General features: G+C 38.5%; 6 protein-coding genes across 10 annotated transcripts; 2 read left to right on the forward strand and 4 right to left on the reverse strand.

Moving 5' to 3' along the window:
• Positions 1–4,216, reverse strand: LOC108171930 (uncharacterized). Of its 4 annotated transcripts, none has more exons than XM_029087645.2 (10): positions 4,084–4,216; positions 3,310–3,693; positions 2,954–3,198; positions 2,727–2,811; positions 2,116–2,301; positions 1,857–2,024; positions 1,553–1,753; positions 714–885; positions 455–626; positions 1–373 (listed from the first exon to the last, which is right to left on the reverse strand). In XM_029087645.2, exons 2-10 carry the CDS (start codon positions 3,667–3,669, stop codon positions 280–282), a joined length of 1,683 nt encoding a protein of 560 aa, XP_028943478.2. In that variant the 5' UTR covers positions 3,670–3,693; positions 4,084–4,216; the 3' UTR covers positions 1–279. The 4 variants fall into 4 exon arrangements, with proteins under 4 accessions (XP_028943478.2, XP_028943477.2, XP_028943480.2 ...); XM_029087644.2 differs by having other exon boundaries at positions 3,310–3,704; positions 4,084–4,138; XM_029087647.2 differs by having other exon boundaries at positions 3,814–4,133.
• Positions 4,217–5,392: 1,176 nt separating this feature from the next.
• Positions 5,393–7,981, reverse strand: LOC103446778 (rho GDP-dissociation inhibitor 1). Its single transcript, XM_008385912.4, has 5 exons — positions 6,839–7,981; positions 6,663–6,729; positions 6,058–6,276; positions 5,825–5,949; positions 5,393–5,618 (listed from the first exon to the last, which is right to left on the reverse strand). Exons 1-5 carry the CDS (start codon positions 7,085–7,087, stop codon positions 5,541–5,543), a joined length of 738 nt encoding a protein of 245 aa, XP_008384134.3. The 5' UTR covers positions 7,088–7,981; the 3' UTR covers positions 5,393–5,540.
• A 57-nt stretch (positions 7,982–8,038) lies between these two features.
• Positions 8,039–9,859, reverse strand: LOC103446779 (uncharacterized). Its single transcript, XM_008385914.4, has 3 exons — positions 9,611–9,859; positions 8,544–8,765; positions 8,039–8,443 (listed from the first exon to the last, which is right to left on the reverse strand). Exons 1-3 carry the CDS (start codon positions 9,794–9,796, stop codon positions 8,234–8,236), a joined length of 618 nt encoding a protein of 205 aa, XP_008384136.3. The 5' UTR covers positions 9,797–9,859; the 3' UTR covers positions 8,039–8,233.
• A 3,732-nt stretch (positions 9,860–13,591) lies between these two features.
• Positions 13,592–16,870, forward strand: LOC103422526 (uncharacterized). Of its 2 annotated transcripts, none has more exons than XM_029087648.2 (6): positions 13,592–14,266; positions 15,074–15,188; positions 15,325–15,496; positions 15,577–15,794; positions 16,242–16,386; positions 16,533–16,870. In XM_029087648.2, exons 1-5 carry the CDS (start codon positions 13,755–13,757, stop codon positions 16,365–16,367), a joined length of 1,143 nt encoding a protein of 380 aa, XP_028943481.2. In that variant the 5' UTR covers positions 13,592–13,754; the 3' UTR covers positions 16,368–16,386; positions 16,533–16,870. The 2 variants fall into 2 exon arrangements, 1 of the variants encoding a protein (XP_028943481.2); XR_011572006.1 differs by having other exon boundaries at positions 13,625–14,266; positions 15,577–15,905; positions 16,094–16,386.
• A 388-nt stretch (positions 16,871–17,258) lies between these two features.
• Positions 17,259–19,366, reverse strand: LOC103446780 (uncharacterized). The gene is made up of 5 exons (XM_008385915.4): positions 18,538–19,366; positions 18,165–18,276; positions 17,958–18,039; positions 17,596–17,647; positions 17,259–17,512 (listed from the first exon to the last, which is right to left on the reverse strand). The coding sequence occupies exons 1-5, from the start codon at positions 18,907–18,909 to the stop codon at positions 17,366–17,368; spliced, it is 765 nt and encodes a 254-aa protein (XP_008384137.2). The 5' UTR covers positions 18,910–19,366; the 3' UTR covers positions 17,259–17,365.
• Positions 19,367–21,778: 2,412 nt separating this feature from the next.
• Positions 21,779–23,350, forward strand: LOC139188736 (uncharacterized). The gene has a single exon (XM_070806430.1). It carries the CDS (start codon positions 21,779–21,781, stop codon positions 23,348–23,350), a length of 1,572 nt encoding a protein of 523 aa, XP_070662531.1.
• The last annotated feature ends 1,116 nt before the right edge of the window (positions 23,351–24,466 follow it).

Genomic DNA, 24,466 nt, shown 5'->3' on the forward strand with positions numbered 1-24,466 from the left:
GAAACAAATTTTTCTGATGAACAGATAATTATCAAACAGTTCGTTACATTCCCTTCGGCACTTTACACCTCGATTACAGGACACAATTTTAGACGCGAAGCTATCTACTCTAACATCGATTGCTTTACTGTCAAAATTTGGCCAAAACTACAAAACATCGAATCCACGGAACCATACCATTACGAATTTCATGTTACTGCTGCTGCTGCTCGTACATCTGCACGTACAAAACGTCAAATCCACAGAACTATAACACCACGGTCCTCAAATTGTCCCATGTTACTGCTGCTGCTCGTATATCTGCATATATGTCTCTGACAACGCAACCATCTGAGGAAGGGTTTCGGAGACATGAAGGTCCTGCATCTCATACCTGAAAACAACAGAAGTGAGCCCATGCATTTGAATTTTCTTTAAATTTACATTAGGCCAATAAACAAGGAAAGAAGTTTACCATAGCTCTTCGGATTTTCTTTGTACAAACACCCTGTAGGAACCTTCACCAGGTTTTCCGTCATGGACAATGTTGGCAATGAGATCATACTTTGAGCGCAACCTCTCATTCTCTTTGGTGGTTGACAACGGGATGTAATCTTTCAATTCGAGGTTCTTCACAGGAAAGTTCACTGCAAAATGATTATTCCAATACAAAATATGAGCATTACTGATTGATTAGTCCAGTACAAAATATTTCCATAGACATATATTCTCACCTAGTGTGGGATTCTTCTCCACAAAGAAATTGTTCTTTGTAAAACGTTGCATGTGGAGAATAAGATACTGAGGTAATCGGGTGACTCGATACCTCATCCTTGATACGCGAGGTCGGACCACTTCAGTGACTGTCTCCCCATCAAATTTCTTCAAAATGTTGAAGAGTGGGACCTAAACCACACGAGACAGAACTGAGAAATAAATACATTTTGAAAGCAAAACTCAAAATAAAATAGGTGTGCTATAATCGTTTAAACAGAGCATGATGTATGATGCAAGACTGATGAGAAATACATGACGGGCATCTTCCAGAGCTCGATTCAATATTCAAGGAAAATGGAAAACCAAAATGCTTAGAAGAAAGACCAGTTGCTGTGTCCCTAATTTGCAATCAAATCTTAAGTAACTATATGGTATTGAACAGGAGCAGAAAGAAAGACTAAACCACTTAATTCAAGGCAATCAACTATCCTCCATTCAGACCAACAAAATTGAGGAATAGCCCAACTACCCATCTTAATGGCCAGCAAAGTTGTAAATACCTAAGATTATAATTACAGAATCCAACTCAGAGCAATCTTAGATAACTAGCGTACAAGTTGGGCAATAGCACCGCTAAAGTCAATGTACGTAACTCCAGCAAATTCAGACATGTTTTACGTAGCCATGGGAATCCCCTGACAAGCTAGGAAAAAAGTTACTCAGGCACTGAAATTATTAGAAAGACATTAAAACCTTTTAAAAGGGCAACTAAAGAATGATCTTCACACTCGCTAGAAGATGCAGTACATATATAGAGACTACAAAGGTCGTACGCACAAAATAGTGTTCCAAGCACCTGGGGTATTATATTTTTCTCCATCACATCTTTGAAAAGCGGTGGTGGGGGCAAATCCAATCCAAGCATCAAGAAAGGCATTTTGTAAGTTTCCTTGAAAATGCCCTTATTTTCAGTTGCAACACCTGAATTCTGGTCATCACCATTTTCTATCTTCTCAATACCTTTATTAGGAATCTCCTTCACAACCTCCAGTTCCCCCTATTCACAGAAATAATACATATTATACTCTAAAGAAAAGTGCAGGTTATATTGAAGCAACAACAATACAACAACAAAGGAAAATAAGAATAAGAAAGAAAACCTGAAAGCACTCATATATGATGCTGCTATTTTTCTTTGAAGTTCTAAGATCTGCGTGCAGCGTATTAAGCAGCCATGACATGAATTCGACAGGGTCAGACTGTGCTCCAATTCGAAACCTTTTCTTACTGGCTTTCATAACTGCCTGTAGGAACTCGTGTGGGCTGACCTGTAGACATTACAGATATAAAACATATGAAAATGTTTAATAACAATACCTAGTGGCATAACTATGAAATCTACAAGAATCAAGATCAAACCTGTCCTTTGAAGTTTCGTGCATGCCATATCTTTCTCGTTAGCTCCCCAAATCGATGAACAAGCGGAGACTTGCAATGTTGATAATTCTTAGGGATAAGGAAGAAGTTTCTTAGAGGAGTGACTCTCATTAAAGATTGAATCGTGACATTCACAAAATCAGTCTCCTTGATGTTATTGAGCCCCAGCTGTTTTTTGCAAAATCAAGAAAACACAGGTAACAACATTTAGGAGCCAAAATAACACCTTGCCAGATATTTTTAAGACACAAGTTGTAATGAAGTGCACCCATCAGACAGATCCATCCCTAATAGTTCCCACACGCATGAAAACACAGTACTTATGTGGTTCAAAACAATCTAGTCTAACCTTATGGATGAGAGAGAACCGACTGGTGCTTTCTTTATACCATACAAGTATATCAAAACTGTGAACAGCTATATCATAGCTCTAATTGTTGGCTATGCACGTAATAGATTTATCATAGCAGAAACTCTACAGAATTGACCAAGCGAATTAGGAAGTTGAAACATAGCATCAAGCATCAGAATTGACAACAGCAGAAACAGAAACATATATGGAATTTTGTGCAAGTAAGAACTAAAATCAATACCATTCCAGGAAGGTAATCAGAACCATCAAGTGCTCTAGACCATTGCTTGTTCTTGTCAATCTGCTCAACTTGTTCCTCAGTAAACCTACATATAAGACCAAATGGATTCAAAGTTATTTGTTTAATTATGCATACTTACAAGGAATTCAAAGTTATTCGTTTACTCATGCATACTTAAAAGGATACCCAAGGAAGACTAGAAAAATAAGAAAATATAATCATCAAACCTTGGGTTGAGGACATGTCGAATATCATCCAATGATGGGTCACTTATTTCATATCCATCGGGAAGGCAATAAACTTTCTCTGTTCGGAGATTGATATAAACATGGTGCCCAGCTTCAAGGCTATGAGTATATGCATGGGACTTCTTCCCTCTGCCTTGGTAATACTTCCCACAAACCAAGCATGCATACACATTCAAATTTGACAGTGACAGAGAGCAGAACTTCTCAAAATCGAAATCCAAAACCTGGACAAAGAATAAGCAAGCAATCAGTATCAATACACTGAATACTTTTGTATGGATAATATATAAACAAGCTGGAATACCATACTGTAACAACTCAGAATAGTGATATACCTGGCGATTGACAGTGTCGAGATAGGGGCAATCCCTCCTGACCTCGATTTCACGTCCCCGCCTTTGGTAAAGTCCTTGTTCAAGGTCATCATCATCATCATCATCCTCTAGTTCTTCAACTTGACCCCCATTTTGTACACCCTTTTGATTATCGCCGCCGTCCCCGTTAAAGCCACTCACAGGTGGCCTTCTGTGGTTGTCCTCGTCGTCCACATCTCCGTAATTAAAACCCGGAAGTAGAGTGCCTTCAGAGGCAGGTGACGGAGATGAATGCTCATTCAGCTTTTGCCTCTTCGGATGCAATTCAAACCCTTCCGTGTTCACACTAGCATTACCTTCATGTTCCCTCTTAGAGCTCATTCTCTTAACCCAATTGCAATCTCCCTGTTTCAACACTAACAGAAACAAATTAGGGCAAAATTCAAACTTTGATTTTTCTGAAACCCTAGAAGCATATAACGCAGCCATGAACAGAAAGATATAAAGCAGTTCCAACGTACAAACCTGTAAAAAGCTAATACACGCCAAAAAAAATAGTCGCTTGAAAACGCAATAGCAACATTCCGAGTTTTAACACCAATAAAATAGCATAATGCTCTGTTTGGTTGCCGAGAAAACGAGGGAAAGTGAAAGAAAATCAGAGTGTTGAGTTATGTGCGTTAGGATATTTCTTTCCTTTCTCGTCCGATTTGAATTTGAAAATATATCGAAAATTACATGTGATTAGATAAAATACAGAGGAAATTAGCTTGGTGAAGATTGTAAAAGTATTACCTTGATCAGTGTGCTGTTTGCAGTCGGAGAAGCGAGAGAGGGAGAGAGCCTTTCAATTTTGTTTCGAAGGAAAAATGGAAGGGAAGATGCTGAGTCCAATAATTTGGGCCTTCCGGAACCTTCCGCGTAATATGGGTTTAATACTTAATAGGTCCAAAGAGACGTTCTAGGCCCGTTTTTTAAATGTGATGGTAAGCCTGCTACGTGTTTATTTTCCCTATATCGACATCGTTGATAAATACGAGTTATAATATAAGTTGATTGATAACATCATCGATCTGTATCGGTAATATTAAAAAAATCAATAGGATTCTTTTTGGATTTTTTTGGTGAGGATCTTGAGAATCCGTGAATTGTGTCTGTTCATCGTACATCGTGCTGTCAGTTTTTGTCAAGTACTGTTTATGTTTAATTTTAAATAAAAATATTTAAAATGATTTCTGACCGTACAATGTATAATGAACGGACACGATTCACAGATCCCCGTAATCTTCACAAAGAGAATCCGAAACCTTGAAAAAATAACTTAGTCAGAACACATGACGGTCCGAGACTCACGTTTCAAAACTTAGTCACTCAAAACACAAACTATCATGAGAATCAAATCAAGCATTGGAGGATGGCTAGTGCCATAGTGAAAATCAAGCGCTCTTGTGGCCCTTTTCACTCAAGTTTGACTCGAGGCTCCCCATCCCTTTTCCCAACTTCCCACATATATTAATCATAATATTGTGTTAGTTGTTTCATGCTACAGCATTAGGCATGCATTCAGCCCAAGGGTTTAAATATCGGTTGTTACGGAAATATCAACGGATATTTCAAAAAGATACTCTATATATAAGTAAAAATATTGGTATAAAAATGCAGTAGTATGTATCTTACTAGCCATTAACCTATATTTCAGTTTAGGGGTCGTTTACTAATAATCATTTATTTTATTGAAAATGTGGATTAAATTTGAGCAACAACGAGTAATTATTTATTTCACCGGATAAGATTAATTATTTCATCATAAGAATAATTAAACTTCTCAAACAACTCTCACAATTAGCATCGAAGCATACCCACAACCTCAAGTCAGAAAGACTTATGCTTGACACTTAATTGTCAGCTGCCACTAGTATGGATTTACGTAGGTATTTATAGATCGGACATCAACGAGGACTGCTAGTAGCACGATTCAAACATTGGTAGGGCGAAACACAAGAAAGGAACCTTACCAACGGAGCCAACCCTCGTTGGCTAACGAGAATTAACCATTATCTGTTTACCCTTCCCTCTTCTTTTCAGAGGATCGATCCTCTCGTCATTGTATGAAGTCACCAGTATCAGATTGGATTGAAAAATAAACAAAGGCAGCAGCGGAATATTTTTCACAAGTTTACAATGAATTGCAGATCGTCTCAGCTTGAGAAAACAAAACAATGGACTACAAATCGATAAAACAGATCGAATTTTTACGACGATTGCCAGTCTTTTCGGATATCAAAGGTGTAGTTAATCTCCAAGAAGCACTTGTTGTCATCGTCAGCAAACTGCACCACAAAACCAAAAGCGAAAAATGTGAGACGGTGGTTGTGTATGTACCAAATCTACTAGGCTAACATATTTCGTTCTTCTACATGGTGGTTGTGTATGTACCTAATCTACCAGTTCATTCTTTTCGCAAAAGGGTCCGGTTTTACGAATCTAATTTGAAAGATCTGAGGTTATGGAAACATCAAGCGCCGGTTAAACTTACCTTGCTTCGAGCTGAATAAGATCCCCTAGCAAATATGCCAGATGGGGTTGTGTCCTCGGGCAACACATGTGTGTAAGGCTCTAACTGTGGACTAAATGTTCCAAGCATTTCTTTCGTGCTATCAACTGCGAAGAAAATGATCCGCGAGAATGAAACATCGAATCTCCCTAAGGCTTACCAATGCTGTTACATAATATGAATATATGTGTATGTGAGAGAGAGAGAGAGAGTACCTTTCACAGCAGTTTTCCAGACTGTGTTGGTGTATTTGAGACCTGAAACGATGTTATTGCTGACCTGAAAAGTGAATTCGAGGCTGTAACGGCTACCTTCTTTCAAAGTAAACCACAACCCTTTGGGATTTCCGTCCATAGGAATCGGAAGAATTATATCAGATCTGCCAGGGGATTTAATTGCCAGGCTCATGATCTTAACTTCTGGTTCTAGAGTTTCTGCACAAAAACAAAGAGAAACAAAGCTGTTCCATCAGAGATCATAAAAATCGCATACCGCTAGCTGAAATCAGCAGCATATTCATACACCAAAGCAAACATATATTTTACTGACAGTTGAAGATATATCGACGGCTAAAGATATAAAACAAAAGCGTGCAAACAAAATCATGCAAAGAAGCTAAAGGCCGGTTTGATGACCATTTCGTTTTCAGTTTCACATTTGTTTTTCTAGAACTAAAAGCGGAAATGGCGATCAAATGGGCCTAAAGTTTTGAACTTCAGCCGTAAATTGAAAGGAAAAAATCAAAATTTACACACTTTCAGGCTCCATTTTTTCATTTGACAAAAACGAATTCGAAATTTCGAAGGAAAAGAAAGATTACCTCCAACAGAATTAACATCCACACTCCCAAGAAGCTGTTCCTTCCACCTCCTCAAGCTCTCATCGTCCTAAAACCTCAAAATTATCCCCACAAACAAACAACAACAACGTTAGCCAGATACAAAAACCCGAATGCCACATTCTTCAAAATAGAGACAACAAACCAAAAGCACAAACCGCATCCTTCTCAATTTGTTCTTTGAGAGTGAACTGAGGCCCCAACTCAATCTTCTTTACTTCGTCATCGTCGTCTTCTTCCTCGGTCTGACAGAGGGAACCCTCACTGGGTGATCTAACCATCCCTGTGGATAGTTGATCCGCACTTGCCTCACCGGTTTTTTCCGTCTTGTGGGAAACCTCGGCGGCGTTCTCATCATCCAACCCCATGTTTTTGGAGCTCGAAACAAGTCCAACGGCCAGAGACATCAGGTCACCAACCCCCAACAAAAAGATGCACAGAGAATGTAGACCCAATGACACAAGTATTACAAGTAAAAAATGAAAAAACAGAACAAAATAAACAAAAAGAACAAGACAAAAGACCCAGTTGGAGAATCTCTGTGGGAAAACAAGAAGAAATTTGGGAGATAGAAACCCAATAAAATACGAGGGAGTTTCAGTAAAACCCAGAAAAGTAAACAGAAAACAAAACAAAAAAACCAACAAGGATAAACCTTGCAGCAAGAAAAAAAAGTTGGCTGGGTGGGAGAGAAGGGAGTGTTTAGGAGGAGTTTTCAAGCCGAGAGAAAATGGTCGTGTGGTGATCCGAAACTTTTAGAGAGAGAGAGAGAAGGGTGGAGAGATCGTGAGGGTCACTTATTTGTTGCATCACCAGCTTCCACGAAGACCAGGACTCGAGGAGGGATTTTCAATTTTTGAAACACAGAAACAAACACATCGGATGAGACAGGCTTAAGCGTAAGGATTGGGTGGACCAAAGATAACAAACAACTTTTGACCCCTTCTTATTTTCCGCTTTTTATCTTTACTTTTAGTTTTATAATTTACATGCCTAATCATATTTGTTAGAGCAGATAACATAATTATATTAGTTAGAACATATGTGATTACTTTAAAGCTCCACTAATAATGTGGCACTATAAAGCTCCACAATGCTATATAAAATTCCTAGGCAGATCATTTTCCAGATAACATATGTTCATGAGCAGCATGACATGTTTTTTTTTATGATAATTTGGGAGATTAGCTTTGATGATTGATTTAAGTTTCTTGGTTGGGGATTAATTGAAATTGAAACTACTAAATAATTAAAGGATCCAAAGCGGAGGAATCAAAGCGATGATTGGATTATGATTGCTCCCTGTTGTAATTAAATGAAAATATCGTTAGATGGTATTTTCACGTAACAGTGTATAATTAAATGAAAATATCGTTAGATGGTATTTTCGTGATTTTAAATTTGAATCCACAAGTTGTTCATTCAAGGGCCTGATCACAAGTTCGGCATTGCAGCAAATTAAACGCGTTTTGGACTTGAGATACAAAAAATAGTGGCCACATTCTCAACGCATGTTGGGAGTGATATCAAACCTGAAACAAAATCATCACTCACTAGTCACTTCCCCATTTTCTCAGAACACTCTCTTTAGCGGAGACACCGCCGTAGGCTTCCTTCATCGAGATATTACGGCCATCTGGCACTCTCTTCCTTGAGATTCTGGAAGTTATGAAAGCAAACCCACTTCTTGTCCCTCGCAAGGCGTATAGCAACGGATTGAAGATGACAGCAAGCATCAGTTCTCCCTTTGCAATTATGAGGTACTGAAAATCAACAATAAGATTATGAGATATAGAGAGGTCTGTATATATTCCAGGCAACGGCATTGAGTTGAATTTAGAAATGGGACAAGAAATTTCTTACCATCAAGATGATACCTATCACAGCAAGACTTGCTTGTTGTGCTTCTTGCCAGAAATTGCCGTCATTCGACCATCCAAACCATCTACCCCACCCAAACCATCCCCCTCCACCAGTGCTGCCGCCTCCACCCACCTCCTCTCTTCTCTTTATTTCTTTGTCCCATTTCTCGAATTCATCTTTCTTTCCACCAAGTGCACCTTCTAAAGCTTTCCTAGCTTGGTCCTGGAACCGTAAAATGGTTAAGTTAAATTCATACATGAAAGATAAACCCGCATTTAAATTACGGCCCATTAAACCAGATGAAAAGAGGGACCAAGAGATCAATCAACTCCTCTTTTCAGTAAGTTATATCTGATAAAATTGTTATTTGTCCGAATGACGATGTGCAGTGTCATGGTTAGACCTTGTCAGCAGCCCCTATACCTAGAGCGACAGATGGTGTTCGGGACAACTACATCCTAACAACATTGTCAGGGAAAAATAGGCTTCCTGCAAGCAGAGTGGAACAACCTTTTGTGTGCACCATTAACTCAACACTTGATGATCCTTTACAATTCTCCAACAAATTGAATGCTCAAACTACCATTTACTCGACTTTTATTCAAAACTCAAATCAATGCATAAGGCTCCTAAACTCACTTTCCTCGGGCACTAAAAGAACGCAGTGTTTTCCGGACATAATTGAAAGTTCAAATGTAACTCTCCATGCACAATGTAACTGAGCATACAGTTTCCCAAAGGCTCAAACCGCACAGGGCAAATGGCAAAGCAGAGAAGGATACCACGAGAAAACACATAATCTTCCACTGAGAAACTAACAAGAAGGAATGCATCATTTCCAAACAAAATACAAGCCCAACTGAATCTGTTTGCTCAATTTGCCTAAAATTGTTCAAAATCCACATTGTCAGCTGTCAAAATTCCGAAAATTGGTAATTTTTTTCATCTCTTTTGACAAATTAGAAACATGGGTTCTTCATTTCCCAGTAAAAAAATATTCAAAACCACCCAATGAACGCAGAAAACATGAAGTAGAGGGAAAGAATTGAAATTTGGGATGTTGGGACCTGTTTGCTATTGTCTGAGAAAAGGCAAGAGAACCTGCCGCGGCACTTGAGCTTGAACAGAAGAGAATTCCAGTCCTGAGTTGCTTCATTTGGGCGGGAAATGACAGTCGGAAGTGGGCGAGTGGAGGAGGACGATGACTGAAAGAGGGTTTGGGATGGCGGAATTAGGTTAAGAACAAGCGCCATCTTCGTATTTCCCACCCAAGTTTTATGGTAATAAACGTTAGGGTACCGTTTGAGGAACCGGGCCCTCCTAGTTCTCATATATTCTCATCTCATCCCTCTTATTTTGTGCGATTATAGTTAAATTATGTCAACATTTTATATTGATTTTTTTATAGAGATAATAAGACAAAAAATAATAGTGATATAAAATGTTGACGTGGCTTAACCGTAACGCACAAATAGGAGGAGATGAGAGTGTATGATAACTAGGAGGGCAGGGAAGCCATGTCCACCGTTTGGTACATGGGACGGGACGGAATGGAGTGGGACGATGCGTTCTGTCTCACGTTTGGTGCGCCTAAAACAGGTGGAACGCGCTATTCTATGAGACGAATTTTGGGTGAATTTTCGTTCCGCCTCACCCTCTAGAACGACTCGTTCCACCTCACCCTTTGGAACGACTCGTTCCACATCTATGGAACACAAAATTATAACATATCCGTCTCCTTCTTCCTCCTTGTTTCCATCCGATGGCATTTTTGCTCCCTTCGTTCCGTCCTGTCATGTCTACATACCAAACGATACATAGGAGAATATTACAGTTAAACTCTGCGTTTGATATATATTTTTTTTTTTTGCGTTGATTCATATTTTTTTCTTTTTACAGATAAACACCTGCGTTTAACATAACTTTTTGTTTGACAAATTATAATTTAACCTACCTGTTAATCAAATTCTGATAGTCTACCAACACATCGGGAAATTACCATTTTAATCATCTCATCAAAACTAAACTCAAATAAAAATTTCGTAATTATATGAATATAAATTTTGCTCCTTTTTACAATAATTTTACAACCAGGTTAATATAACATACCCTATTTAAAAATTAAAAAAAATTCCCACATCAGAAGAAACTGCTCATCATTATCTCGATTTTCATAACTGATTTTTTGTTTTAAAATTTTAAAAACTAATCTCACTTTATAATAAAAAAAAAAAAGATGAAACAAAATTGTTCACACACAATGTGTGAAAACACTTGCTACTATTAATGAATAAAATAATTACAACTTACAAGTTAAAAAAGAAGGAGAATTGATAAAGATTAAACCCGTGACCAAATGGATATACACTCTTATTTACCGTTATTGCCATAAAACATCATCATCGGTTAACATAACAATTCAAACTTTCTTTTTAGTCAACATAAACATTTCAAACTTTCCCTTCAGTCAACATAACACTTTGGGTCGGTGCGTGAATAAAAGACTATTTTACGTTCAAGTTGGATCGGTATCAACGTTGGCCCAACAATTACGAACCTTTGTCTAAAAGGCCACAATATTAAATTCATTGCAAACACCTAAGTCTTTAGACTTCTAATTTTCTAAATTTTTGAAATACGTAAATGGTATTATTATGACACGTGTTTGTCCTGCATGGTATCACCTAAAAACGCAATCTATACACCAACAAATAATTCTTGTTCCATTAAGTGAGATTAGTATGAATCTTAAAACGTAATTGTACTCAATTTTACGTTAAGTCTTATATTAGTTTTAAGTACTCGATAGCTTATAGTCTCTTTCCAAATCTTCTTATGTCATCTATTCATTTTGTTCTGATATTTCATCTCATAGTCGCATTTTTTAACTAGAGTATATGTAGGTCATTGGTTCACTTATCCAACTATCTTAAATTATTTTCTCTCATCTTATCTTCAATTGCGGTCACTCCTACTTTATCTTGGATATCTTCATTCTTAATCTTACCATTTCTCGTGTGTCCACACATCTAACAAAGCATTTTCATCCTCTCTACACTCATTCTCCCCTACACTCATTCTTTGCATGTGTTGTTTTTTAACCGCCCAACATTATGTGTTATAAGGCATTAATGGCCTTATTAACGTCCTATAAAAGTTTTATTTGAGTTTTAATGGCATAAGACGATCGCCCAATACATATATTTACAGTCACTATTGGTTGAAAGATTCTTCAAATAATCGAGGGACACTTTTATAGGTCACTATACATTGTATTCTAACAATCTAACCGTATATTATAAGTATTTTCTTAAATATCATTTCTATAAAAAATTACTTAAATTAAAAGCTATTCGACGGTGGTCATTAGAAAAGCAACACATTTCACCAAAATTATTTAGAGCAACCGATGATATGCATCAAAATCGACCCATGCATATGAGACTTCACTTGTTTCTCCTTGTATGCGAAATACTACGAAACCCCATATGCTTTATGTTTTGGGTGAAGTTGTTCACCAACTTTACATACTCTTGCGGCTTTCATTTGCAACATTGCATAGAACAACTTTAATTTAATACAACAAAAGATACTCTTACGTCACGATTGTATTTTAAATTAATCATATAATGTTATAAAATAAAATTAATAGCGTACGTTTAATTTAAGAGGATGAGTTTTGACGCAACAAAAATGTTGCTTCTTTGTGATCGAAAGATCACAGATTTAAGTCATGAAAATAATTTCTTTGCAAATTAAACATAAAGCTATGTAGGACAGTCGTTCCTTTGATCATCATAAAATGAAAGAGGTGTGCTACACACCCCTTATGTCTGTTAAATCTTATTCAATTCGTCCGATCCGACGGTCGAAAATTAAAAAAATATGTAAAAAGTAAAATGAAATATGTAAATATCACATTTAAAATAAAAAACCTTATTAACTTGAGATCGCCTTAACGTGTGATAAACTCAGAATACCGCTGTTTTCTCGAGTTCCATTATTCACCGTGTGGCAAACAAGACACTCAAGTATCATGAGACTTATTCTTGTAGTACATTCGAAGCGATCCCACTGTCCCACATGGAAGAGAAGTAGGTGGTAGGTAAAAGAAAGAAACATGGGTTGTCTGCTGATGGATAACTCAAACTACTTTCTCGACCTTCGGATCAAGCGACATCGTTCAACAGTGGTTGACCAAACCCCACCAATCCCTATCAAACGGTCCATAGTCAAAACTACAAATCATATTTTCCTCATCTAATTTGCACTCTCAATCCACGATGCAGAGAGAGAGAGAGAGAGAGAGAGATCCACCTTTTCTGGTGAGGGTATTACAGTAATTCGATCGTCAACTTTGGTTTATGTAGCTATAGACAAAACGAGTTTCATTTTCTACCTCGTTATCTCTTTATCTTTAATTTATAAAGGAAAAAAAAACGAAGGGAAAAGAAAAGAAAATCAGCTTTAACTTTCGCAGATGACGTGTTTACCCCCAATCTTTTACCCATAATGAAGGGTACTTTAGTCTTTAAAATATTAAAATAGAAGAGAGAGAGAGGGAGAGCAACTTTGGTGTTATACATTGTTGTGCTATCGTGGGAGAAAGTTTAAATTCGTAACAATGTATGATTAAATTTGAATATTATTGTAAAAATGTTCTGATAACAATGGGATTTATTTATGTGTCACATTAACATATAACATAATTTTTTATAGAATTGTAACGGAATAACCACATTGATCTGTGACATCTATTTTCAAAAATTACATTGATCGATTTTCAACTTCAAGACCATTTTGAAAGTGTGAATCAATTTCAAAGACAATTTGTAATAAAAACTCTTTTTGTATTTATTTTCTGAATTTACACACTCTTAATTGTTTATGACCTTTTGAATTTATAAAAAAATTTAGAGAAAAATAAATATAATGTGCACAAGGGAAAAAATAGCCTAAAGTCATTTTCCTTTTTCAGTAATTTCTGTCTCAAGTGGCTAGAACGATGGGCATATAACCGACATTTTACCAACAAAACAAACACAAAGGGATATTTTCGTCATTGCAGAATTATAAAGAGAGAGAGGTTAAGAGTAGAGAGAGATAGAGAGAGGAAGAGAGAGACAGAGAGAGAACAGCCTGAGAGAGAGTGAAGAGCGTTTTGATTTTCCGTTTATTCAGTTACTATATGTAGGTGCCATTGCTAACGCCATGGTGTCGGACCAAGAAATAGCCGAAGCTGTGGAGACTGTGCTCCGTCAATCAGGCCCTAACGACGTCGCCTCCGTGAACGCCGTCGTTCAGCAGCTCGAGGCCAAGCTAGGGTTGGACCTCTCCCACAAGGCCGCCTTTATTCGCGACCAGATCAACTTCCTCCTCCGCCCCTTCGCCCAACCGCCGCAACCCCCCAAAGACCATTTTGCCCTACATTACAACCTCAACCCCCACCACCACAACCACCCTCACAACCTCCCCCACAACCACCATCCTCAGTTCCTCCCCCAACAATTCCCTACCCATTTTGCCCTCCACCCCCACCACCGCGCCCCCGAACCCCACAACTTCCACCCCCCGCCGCCGCCGCCGCATCAGCAACTACGCCCTCAGACTCAGCAACTACGCCCTCAGCCTCAGTCACAGCCTCAGCCTCCGCCTCCGCCTGTGAAGACCGAGGCTTTCCCCCAAAATGCCCCCACGGCCGCCCCGGAAACGCCCAAAGAAAGGTTCGGATTTCATGTTTCAAATTTTGAAATTAAAAAATATGTGGATTTTAGGCTCCCGCTTTTCTTTCCTGTACATTTCGAAGGTTGCATGTTTATGAAATTCAATTGGTGCCCATGTTTCCAGAGTTTCCAATCAGCAACATTTCGTCTAGTGTCCGTTTAAAAGTTTTGAAATTTCTACCTTTTCCTGTTTGCTTCTACCAAATTTCGCTAATTTGCATATCTTAATTGCTATTTCTCACTAATCGTTTTCTCTTTTGGGTAAATAGAGCCTACTGTGTAAATTTTTCTAACAAATTAGGGAACAAACATATGGAAATTGGCCGTCAAACCCTTCTTAGTATTGTGATAGGAAAGTTTTAACCTTTTTAGTGGACGAATTGTCATTCGGATAAAAGTCGGGCTCAAAAATGCTGTTGTTTGTCTCTTTGCATAAAACATGAAATAGTGACCAGCAGGGGGTCAATTAGGAAGACTCTCACTCTATATATAGTAAGACTGTAAGGGTCTCAATCCTCAATTATTGAAAGAGCTGGCTTAATGGTCATGCTAATTAAACGAGTTCGCTTGTCAGTTTGGTTGGCCGTTAATATTTTTGCATAAATTTGGAGGTTTCGTGGGTTGAAGTTTCGTCCTGTTAACAGGGTTTGGGAATAAACTATTTGGAAAAGCAGCATCATCCTTTCATTCACCGTAGCTCAAATATTATCTTATTGTTTTGTACTTGCAAGTAATCTATTATGGTTCACTTTATTTCATGCTGCAACGGATGGCCTGACATGCTTGTGTTCCGTAATGTTACTGCAGTGCTCCATCTTCTGGAACCAAGAGAAGAGGAGGGCCAGGGGGGCTTAACAAAGTCTGTGGTGTCACACCTGAGCTTCAGGCTGTTGTTGGTGAACCGGCCTTGGCGAGGACCGAGGTTATTACTCCCAAATAAACCCGGATTCTCTTTTTATGCTAACCTGTTATGTTCAATGATGTGGCTCAGATTTTCTCGGTAGATCTAAATGTAGGTTTGTGGGTATGTTTTAAGATTTTATTTTTGCTTATTTCAGATTGTGAAGCAGCTCTGGGCATACATAAGGAAAAACAACCTCCAAGATCCAAGTAATAAGAGAAAGATTATTTGTGATGACGCCTTACGTGTGGTATTCGAGACAGACTGTACTGACATGTTCAAGATGAATAAGCTGCTATCCAAACATATTATACCCCTTGAACCTAACAGTATGTAAACACTGAGTATTGCTTCAGATATTGTTCCATGAGGCTAGATTAATTTATATCTTTCTCCTGTGTATATACAGAGGAGTCAAGTCAAGCTAAACGATTGAAGGTAGAGGCCAAGTCTACAACTGAGAATACTGAAGCTCAACCACAACCGCAACCGCAACCGCAACCAGGGTCCCTTACTGTAGGAATATCTGAAGCACTGGCTAAGTTTTTGGGCTTTGGAGGAAGTGAGATGCTCCTATCTGAGGCAACAAGACTTGTTTGGGAGTATGTAAAGGTTAACCGTTTGGAGGTAAGCATCAAGGTGCAGAATTTTGTACTTCTCTCTCCCGTAGATCTAAGATGATTATTTCATTGTGTACATTGAATTTATCTCCGTTATTCCATTATCAATCACAAAGAGGTCGCACTTGGTGCGATGGCAAGTGCCTTCGCCCATGAGCGGTAGGTCTCGGGTTCGAGACTTGGGAGCAGCCTCTCCATAAATGGGGGTAAGGCTAGCCGACATTCACCTCTCCCAGACCCTGCGTAAAGCGGGAGCCTTGTGCACTGGGTACGACCTTTTTTTTTTATTCCATTATCAATCACAAGCTGGATTGATTTTAGCTAGTGAGGTGATGTAATTCTCCTTACCTTTCTACTTGCTTAACTGCTACCTTGCTTGGTTTGGACCTTTCTTCCCCATCACAGTGCATGTGGAAATAAGACTTATGATGGCACTTTGCTTGTATTTCCATAGGATCCTCTAAATTCTACGGTGATATTATGTGACACAAAGCTCCACGAGCTTCTTGGATGCGAAAGCATTTCTGCTGCGGGGATGCACGAGATCTTAGATCGGTATCATTTATTCAAACGATTATGATTTCTGGTAGTGTTGACTGGTTAGTATAAGTTCCATTTGTTTAATTCATCTCATTTCTTTCTTAACAAAATTCTATGCATATAAACTATCTAGCTTTAGTTTGCTTGCCTCTCACTCGATGTGTTATCGACAATCATTGAAATGGTCTGCTTTATTCTTTTGCAGGTGCACAGGACCTTTGCCATCTGGTCTCTTCTGATCCTAGAAAACATAGGAAAGAACACTTCTTTATATCCGTTGTTTTTCTTTTTCGTCGTCTCATTTGTGCATTGACGTGGTTAGGTGCTACTCCGTCTTACTTGTCGTGGTTATTTGGATTTAGAATTGCTATGTGCTGTTGGTTAATGGCAACAAGTTTCTTAGATTACGCCATTGCCTAGGTTAGTTCGTTTTAATTGTCTTCTCCTAACCTTTAAACTGTGACAGAATGATAAAATGCTCTGTACAGCATGGAAGGACCTTTGTATTTCATAGATGGCAGTAAATGTTAGTTTTAACTGCAACTTGTGTATCTTCTTACATCGCAGTAAATTCTTATTTTAACTTCGATTTTTTTTAGCATTCTGGCTTTCGTGGTGATACATATATTTCAGAAAATTCAAATTGGATAATACTTGGAAACTACTGATCAGTCGGAAAGAAAATGTTGTGTTCCATCACACGCAATGTCAGCCGTCAATGGCTGCCCAAAGCTGGCCACCCCGTGTTTTGGGTCAATCCCGCCCTTGCCACAGGGTGGCCTGAAGTGTAACTGCAAAGTTTTGAGATTTTAGTTTCACTGCCAGTGCAGTGCATCCCATTGTTGAAGAAAGACTTGGACGTATAACCAATTTTTGCTATTGCAAATTATGAAATTACTTAAAAGTGGTATGTGAAATCAAGACACCGAAGTTTTGCAATTTCAAAACAATTATATGAAAGGTACGACAGTGCGATTGACTTGAGATATAAGGGCAACGACACCCCCGCTGTAGGTTAGTTTCTCTCGTGGGTATGGCTTAATCCAAGATAAGTTTAAAAAAGATTAAAAAGGCAGCCTTGATGAACAGAAAGAGTAAAACCCACAGAATTCCGTTTGCTTTACCCTTGAACATTGAATTGGAACCCATCTTTTCCATTAAACCCGCCATAATTCCCATTATTTTCTGCAAGTGATATAATAAGCAGAGAGAAAATATGAACATAAAGAAAATTAGTGAAATTAAGAAGTCATTAGAACCTAACTTACCAGTCTGAGGGGTTCAATATGGAGGAGTGGTTCCATAAACATCTCCACATTTCTGTAAAGAAGATAACGGGAATTATGAATGAGTAGTTTAATAATGTCGCGGTCAATATTTTAAGTCAATCAAACACGGCCATGAATGAATGGTTTGAGTTACAGCCAAAGTGGCTTCTCAACAATACGTGAGCTTCGCTTATGTTGGGAAAATGAGTAATGCTACGGAGATCACATTTTTTTACCACATTCACATCACTTGCCACATCAAATAGTACGTGGATAAGGTTAAAAAATGTGGTCTCCTTAGTATTTTTCTTGGGGAACTGTGAGAGAAGAGGGTATGCAATTTATATGAAGCAAACAAGCACCTTATGATGACCTTCCCTCTGTAGATTTGGCATATATGGAAGCTAAAGCCCTTTCCCAGAGGCACATGCGTTTTCTTCCACTCTGCATATCAAATTATAAATCCCTTATTGCAAAAACAGAAAGAGAAACGGGGTTCCTTCCATAAATAGTTACAATCTTAATTAATCTGCAGAAAAAAATAATTGCTGGCGTATCAGTTCATATACCTAAGCTCCACTGAACACTGACGTTCATTCCATGGTGCAACGTCGGCGTTACAACAATTTCGATGTTACTTCCCAAGCTTCGGATTAGATATGAGAAAAAATCCAGCACTTGCTGCAACAGAAGTCAAAGTAGCACTAGCCTATACGTTATATAGTTTTATGATACCATATGCAGGTCATATATAATACATACATACATACATACATACATACATACATACATATATATATATATATACACACACACTTGGGAGCAGCCTCTCCATAAATGGGGGTAAGGCTAGCCGACATTCACCTCTTCCAGACCCTGCGTAAAACGGGAGCCTTGTGCACTGGGTACGACCTATCCTATACACACACGTAAAATGTATACCTTCTTTCCTCGGAGGGGTTGGATGACTGAGAATAAATTGCATACACATTGGCATTCATCTCCTATAATCTCAGACAACTCGCGAATGTTTTTGTTCTTGATAGCGGTGTAGAGTTTGAGGACTGTTTCCAGAGCTCGTGGATCCTCGGCTCCCTGATGATCCCCTGGTAATCCTCCAGAGTTTCTAGCAGAATTGACTGGCACTAACAAGAAGTCTCTCTTCTTTGATTTTGGAAAGATGCTCTCATGAATGCTAGGTTGTCGATGATCACAACTTGGTGGATAAAAATTGCCAAAAACATTACAAGAAGACGCTGTTTTCTTCAAATTTTTGTGAACAATGGCCCCGGTAGGGCAAATAACCAAAGTCATTTGAACATTGAATCAATATTGTAAGACATCGAAAGTTCTAAACCATATGAGATATGATATATACAGAGACATAATGTAGCAGATGAATATGTTGTTTGACAAGATTCCTAACCTAAATGGCTAGGAAGTTAGGTATCTTGCCCACAACCACAAGCTAAGTTTGTTCCTTGGTAATGGTATCGCCTAGATCTCTGCCAGCTTTATTTGCTTAAAACGTAAATTTGAGCGAAACCCCAATGAAACGATTCGAAAAACACCATTCAAATAGTTACGGATGAAGCTCAAAACCTGAAATACCTGTTCTTCCGCATAAGCAAAACTAACCGTCCATTTCTGCATGTATGGAGAAAAGGTTTGGCAACTTTTTTCCTACATATTTTGATGAATGGTTAAGGGCACAATTTCTTCGGAGAACTGGCCAGATTTTCACACCTTGCTCAGTTGCTCTACCGGCAGGCATGCCCAGCAGATGGGCAGCCAAGACTTTTGATTTTGTTCTCAAGATAACAGAAAAATGAAAGCCAGATATTGAAAGTTCATAAAAAATAACTTTCAGCATTTAGTTTCAATTTCATGTTTTTAAAAACTGAAAACGAAAAAAAGTAGGTAAACAAGTTTTTAATTTTCAAACCCCCTAGTACTAATGCTGATGGCAATTTATCACAGTGGTGAAAAAAATTTCTAAAAAACAAAACGTCGCACAAATCAAAATAAGATAGTGATATTTACACATTTCTTATCTCTTAAATCTTTACTAACTTTTATTTATTAATCTTCTTCGATTAAATCGTTTATGCGGTCAAAAACAAAAAAAATGTGTTTGCGGAAATAATGTTTGTGTGACCTTAAAATATGCAAAAACGTGGCACTCTCAGAGACTATAATAATACAAGAAACGGATAAAATATCAGATCATTTGTGGTGCAGTTGAATATGCTGGATTTGGATCTGGGAAAAGCGGAGGGGTTGCGATTCGGCAAAGGAAGTGGTGGCCAATGCGCTTACGAAGGCGCGAAGCTGGCATAGTGATCAGAGGAAGGCGGGGCCGAGTGATCAGACAAGAACCTGGGGAGAAGTACCTCGTGTGAGGTGCTTATTCTGCCAATACGCCATCTCCGGCACCGCCGTCACGTTTAAGCGGTACAACGTCTGGGCCCTTATGGTAAACTGTCGGTTGATACTTATATGTGTTTTCTTTGAGTTTCTCTTATTATCTTACAATGATAATGTTAGATACATGTTTTTTTGTTGGCCAGTTCATTTTATTATTGCCCGAATTAGTCTGTGCTACCAACCATTTTCTTCTTCCACAACAAAATTATAAACAAACTTTTAAATCTAAACATATCACTTAGCATCCTAATTTTCTTAAAAAATGGATGGTTCAAAGCATTTTTGATCTTTTTATCAGGGTCATACACAAGTAAACCCTCCACGACACATTAAACGAAATTTCATAAAAATAAACAGATTAATCAAGAAACTAAGAGCCTAGCATACATACATAAAGGCAGCTAGTTCACTATTGCTGATGCCGCACCATCTTGAGGTTGACTTAACATGGTTGTTTCATACGTGTTTATGGCCGCAATCTTCTCGATGTATGTATGCTAGGCTCCTAGTTTCTTGATTAATCTGTTTGTTTTTATGATATTTCGTTTAACGTGTCGTCGAGGGTTTACTTGCGTATGACCCTGATAAAAAGATCGAAAATGCTTTGAAGCATCCATTCTTTTAAGAAAATTAGGATGCTAAGTGATCTCTTTAGATTTAGAAGTTTGTTTATAATTTTGTTGTGGAAGAAGAAAATGGTTGGTAGCATAGACTAATACGGCCAATAGTAAAATGAACTGACCATAAAAAAAACATGTATCTAACATTATCATTGTAAGATAATAAGAGAAACTCAAAGAAAACACATATAAGTCTTAATCGACAATTTACCATAAGAGCCCAGACATTGTATCGCTTAAGCGTGACAGCGGCGTCGAAGACGGCGTTTTGGCAGAATAAGCACCTCACACGAGATACTTCTCCCTGGGTTCTTCTCTGATCACTCGGCCCAACCTTCCTCTGATCACTCTGCCAGCTTTGCACCTTCGTAAGTGCTTTGGACGACACTTCCTCTGCCGAATCGCAACCCCTCCGCTTTTCCCATATCCAGATCCAGCATATTCAACTACAGCCATAAATGATCTGATATTTTATCCGTTTCTTGTATTATTATAGCTTGTGAGAGTGCCACGTTTTCGCATATTTTCAGGTCACACAAACATCATTTCCGCAAACACACTTTTTTTATTTTTGACCTCAGAAACGATTTAATCGAAGAAGATTAATAAATAAAAGTCAGTAAAGATGTGGAAGAGATAAGAAATGTGTACATATCACTATCTTATTTTAATCTGATTTGTGCGACGTTTTGTTTTTTAGAAAATTTTTAATGTAGCAATTTGTTAATGTAGCGAGAATGATACCTGTACTGTATTCGAAATGATTTAGTATGATTGGGCCGGGCTTTTACTCTGTCTTCATTGGGTCAGTCAGTTCATGAAATCAAACCATTTAAATACTGAAATACCCTTGACCTTTTCAAGAAGGACACGGATGTCCCCTTGGGTCAGTAACTTTCGCATTCCTGGACGGAGTGAAAGACAAACGCCGTGTAGTGAAAATCCAATCGGAATATGACTTCGTTTTGTAGTGGAAAACTTGGAAATTGAGAGAGAGAATCCTTCCGGCACATGAAGAAGTTCAAAGCCTTATAAATATACAAGACCTAGCCTCAGGAACCTCAACTGCTGAAGTCACGAAAACAATTGATAGAGAGAGAGAAATAACTACTGCTTTTTTGATATCGAGAAAATACATGGAGATGTTGGCTGGGATCGAGCAGCAGAGAAAGCAGCAGAGAAAGAAGAGGAAGATGCGGGACTGTTCCATCAACAACAACACTAGTTGTTCTTCGTTAACGAGCCTTCCCACCGAAATTCTTATCGACATCCTCTTTAGGCTACCCGTAAGCTCACTGTTTTGCATCCGATGCGTCTCAAAAACCGTGTTAAACATAGTCGACTGTCCATCTTTTGTTACCCTTCACACGCAACGTTTACTTACTGCACAAGCTACCCAGAATAATTTTGATGATGTTAATCATGATCAAGTACCTAAACTTATGCATATGGATCATAGAACCACCACAGCTGAATATTGTGCCTTCCAATCAGTGGAATACGACGACAATAAGAATGCCTTCACACACAAGGAAGATGATGCAACCGCGCCGCCCGAGTTTGGTCCCCCACCTCCGCGGCCAGATGGTTGCTACGACAAATTTGAATTTGTATTCTGCAACTTGCTTTGTTATAGGTTTTTTGGGAATCCGGAATCTGATACCATACGATTTGAAGAACCATGCATCTTAGTTAATCCTCTTAGGAGAGAAGTCCTAGTGCTCCCAACAACAACCAACGCTCAACTTCCAGCGTCATGTCCAAAAGATAGCGTCTTAGATTGGTTAGCTATGGGATTGGATAATGTTACCAATCGTCTCAAGATCGTCCGTGTCTCTGGAAATAAAGACTACAGCAGCCAGCTGGTGGCCCAAGTTCATGTATTGGGAACAAACTCGTGGCGGGAGGTAGACTCAGTTCCTCCTTGTAATTTAAGCGTGAAGAAGTTATATGCATACGGGGACATGCATTGGCTGGTATGGTCAGAGTATGAGTATCCCATTAATGATGATAATGGTGAAGATGATGACAAGTATTATGATGATGATAATAATAATAATTACGATGATGCTGATGATTATTATGATTATGATGATGATGATCCAATAAAAAGGGCTTTAAGCATAGTTTCCTTCGACTTCAGCAAAGAGGAGTTCCACCAAAGAATTCCTCCTCCCAAATACTTTGGAGACAGATACAAGTATTTTGACTGTGGGGATAGACCGCCAGCGGAGTTGGAAGGTGCTTGCAAAAACTACCTTTTCCAACTCCATTTGGTAAATTTGAGAGGATATATGGCCTTGGTAGATGCTTCGTCATGGGATCATATTGAGATATGGGTGTTAAGGAATTACCATGACAAGAATCAAGAGTGGAGTCTTGAGTACATGGTAGAAACCACAATAATTTACAGGAGGGATACTCCTTTCTACCATGCGCGGTTTCCTTTGTATTGCTACCAATGGGCGCACGGCATATTTTTCAATCAACACGGCGGTGCCGCTTGTAGTACATATTTTTTGGATCTAAGAAGCGGTTCCACGAAGAAAGCAAAATTATTCCCATCCAAGAGCGTGCGTACCAGCATCTTGAGTTATATCCGGTCCTTGATTTCTCTAAGAAATTACGGGAGTTTGGTTCAAGGGCAACCGACTACTGCAAGTATCACGTCTGCAGAAGGCAAGAATTTAGTTTACCTCATGATGTAGCGCTAGCAGTAGCACAATGTTACCTTTCCCAGCAGTTGCTAGCTAAGCTAGCTCGAGGAAGAAATCAAAGGTGTAATATTTTGTTAATTCTACTTTTTGGTGTTGCATAGTAGCTAGTTAATCTTTTTTTGTAAAAGCATCTCTAAATGAGATGTCAAAATGTCAAAATCAGTGATAACAGTAACAAAAGACAACATTAATGTTTTCTAACCGAGAAGTCAAATCTGATGTGGCATGACATGAATTGACATGTTTCTCCCTTACTGCCAAATTTGACAGCACGTAAAATGGTATTTCAGCGTAATTTGTATTTCCGGTGCTCATAAATGTGATTTGAATTTTGGTACCTTTGTTTATTTGTTTTTCTTCACAAACAATAAGAATATCTTCGCATTGTTGAGTCTTACAAAAATATTTGGGCTGGTACAATTTTGGGTTTGAGAATTATTGGTTTGGGCCTTTTACTCTGTCTTCATTGGGCCAGTGAGTTCATGAAGTCCAACTCCTTAAAATACTAAAACACCCTTGACCTTTTCAAGCAGGATACGGATATCCCCTCCGCCTTTGGTCTTTTCACTTTCGCATTCCTGGACTGGCTCAAAGACAAACTCTTGTTACGAGTGGCGCGGTGTTATACCATACCATCCCATCGCGAAGCAAGTACACAGGCATCTTAAGTTATGCTTGGGACCTTAATCTCCCTTAAAAATTATGGGATTTTGGTTGAATCCTAAAAATGTAGTATTAGTGTATGATTCCGGTTTTAATTGCATCAAGAGCTTTTTGCTTAAAAACTCTACGTATTCATTGCACTGGTGATTAAGTGGCAATAAAATCGTTGCCATTAGCAGGGACCGCGACCTCCTCTTTGAAACTTTAACATATCATCTTTTTGATATGGACCTAAATTATTGGGTTGACTTACAAATCTTACAACAAATCACAACTTAAAACAAACAGTTCCACTTCTAACTGCATCAAGGCATTTTGCATAAAAATCCCACACCTACTGATTACAAGAGTGATTGAATGAGGACACTATCGATACTATTAATGGTGGACCGCAACTCGTCTAATTTTAACATACCCATTATGAGATGTAGAAACTTCGAAAGT

This window comes from Malus domestica, chromosome 10 (genome assembly GCF_042453785.1).
Source record: "Malus domestica chromosome 10, GDT2T_hap1".
Taxonomy (NCBI): Eukaryota; Viridiplantae; Streptophyta; class Magnoliopsida; order Rosales; family Rosaceae; genus Malus; species Malus domestica.

Excerpts from the sequence above, each read along its gene's own strand:
- LOC108171930 (XM_029087645.2), bottom strand. The coding sequence starts at position 3,669 with ATGAGCTCTAAGAGGGAACATGAAGGTAATGCTAGTGTGAACACGGAA. Across the intron at positions 627-713 it reads GGAGAAGAATCCCACACTAG|TGAACTTTCCTGTGAAGAAC; the intron begins GTGAGAATATAT and ends ATCATTTTGCAG. Across the intron at positions 374-454 it reads AGAAAATCCGAAGAGCTATG|GTATGAGATGCAGGACCTTC; the intron begins GTAAACTTCTTT and ends TGTTGTTTTCAG.
- LOC103446778 (XM_008385912.4), bottom strand. The coding sequence starts at position 7,087 with ATGTCTCTGGCCGTTGGACTTGTTTCGAGCTCCAAAAACATGGGGTTG. Across the intron at positions 5,950-6,057 it reads CTGGAAAACTGCTGTGAAAG|TTGATAGCACGAAAGAAATG; the intron begins GTACTCTCTCTC and ends TTTTCTTCGCAG. Across the intron at positions 5,619-5,824 it reads CTTATTCAGCTCGAAGCAAG|TTTGCTGACGATGACAACAA; the intron begins GTAAGTTTAACC and ends TTTGTGGTGCAG.
- LOC103446779 (XM_008385914.4), bottom strand. The coding sequence starts at position 9,796 with ATGGCGCTTGTTCTTAACCTAATTCCGCCATCCCAAACCCTCTTTCAG. Across the intron at positions 8,766-9,610 it reads TCTCAGACAATAGCAAACAG|GACCAAGCTAGGAAAGCTTT; the intron begins GTCCCAACATCC and ends TTACGGTTCCAG. Across the intron at positions 8,444-8,543 it reads TGATAGGTATCATCTTGATG|TACCTCATAATTGCAAAGGG; the intron begins GTAAGAAATTTC and ends GTTGATTTTCAG.
- LOC103422526 (XM_029087648.2), top strand. The coding sequence starts at position 13,755 with ATGGTGTCGGACCAAGAAATAGCCGAAGCTGTGGAGACTGTGCTCCGT. Across the intron at positions 15,189-15,324 it reads CGGCCTTGGCGAGGACCGAG|ATTGTGAAGCAGCTCTGGGC; the intron begins GTTATTACTCCC and ends TGCTTATTTCAG. Across the intron at positions 15,795-16,241 it reads TAAAGGTTAACCGTTTGGAG|GATCCTCTAAATTCTACGGT; the intron begins GTAAGCATCAAG and ends GTATTTCCATAG.
- LOC103446780 (XM_008385915.4), bottom strand. The coding sequence starts at position 18,909 with ATGACTTTGGTTATTTGCCCTACCGGGGCCATTGTTCACAAAAATTTG. Across the intron at positions 18,040-18,164 it reads CAGTGTTCAGTGGAGCTTAG|AGTGGAAGAAAACGCATGTG; the intron begins GTATATGAACTG and ends TTTGATATGCAG. Across the intron at positions 17,513-17,595 it reads ATATTGAACCCCTCAGACTG|AAAATAATGGGAATTATGGC; the intron begins GTAAGTTAGGTT and ends TATCACTTGCAG.
- LOC139188736 (XM_070806430.1), top strand. The coding sequence starts at position 21,779 with ATGGAGATGTTGGCTGGGATCGAGCAGCAGAGAAAGCAGCAGAGAAAG.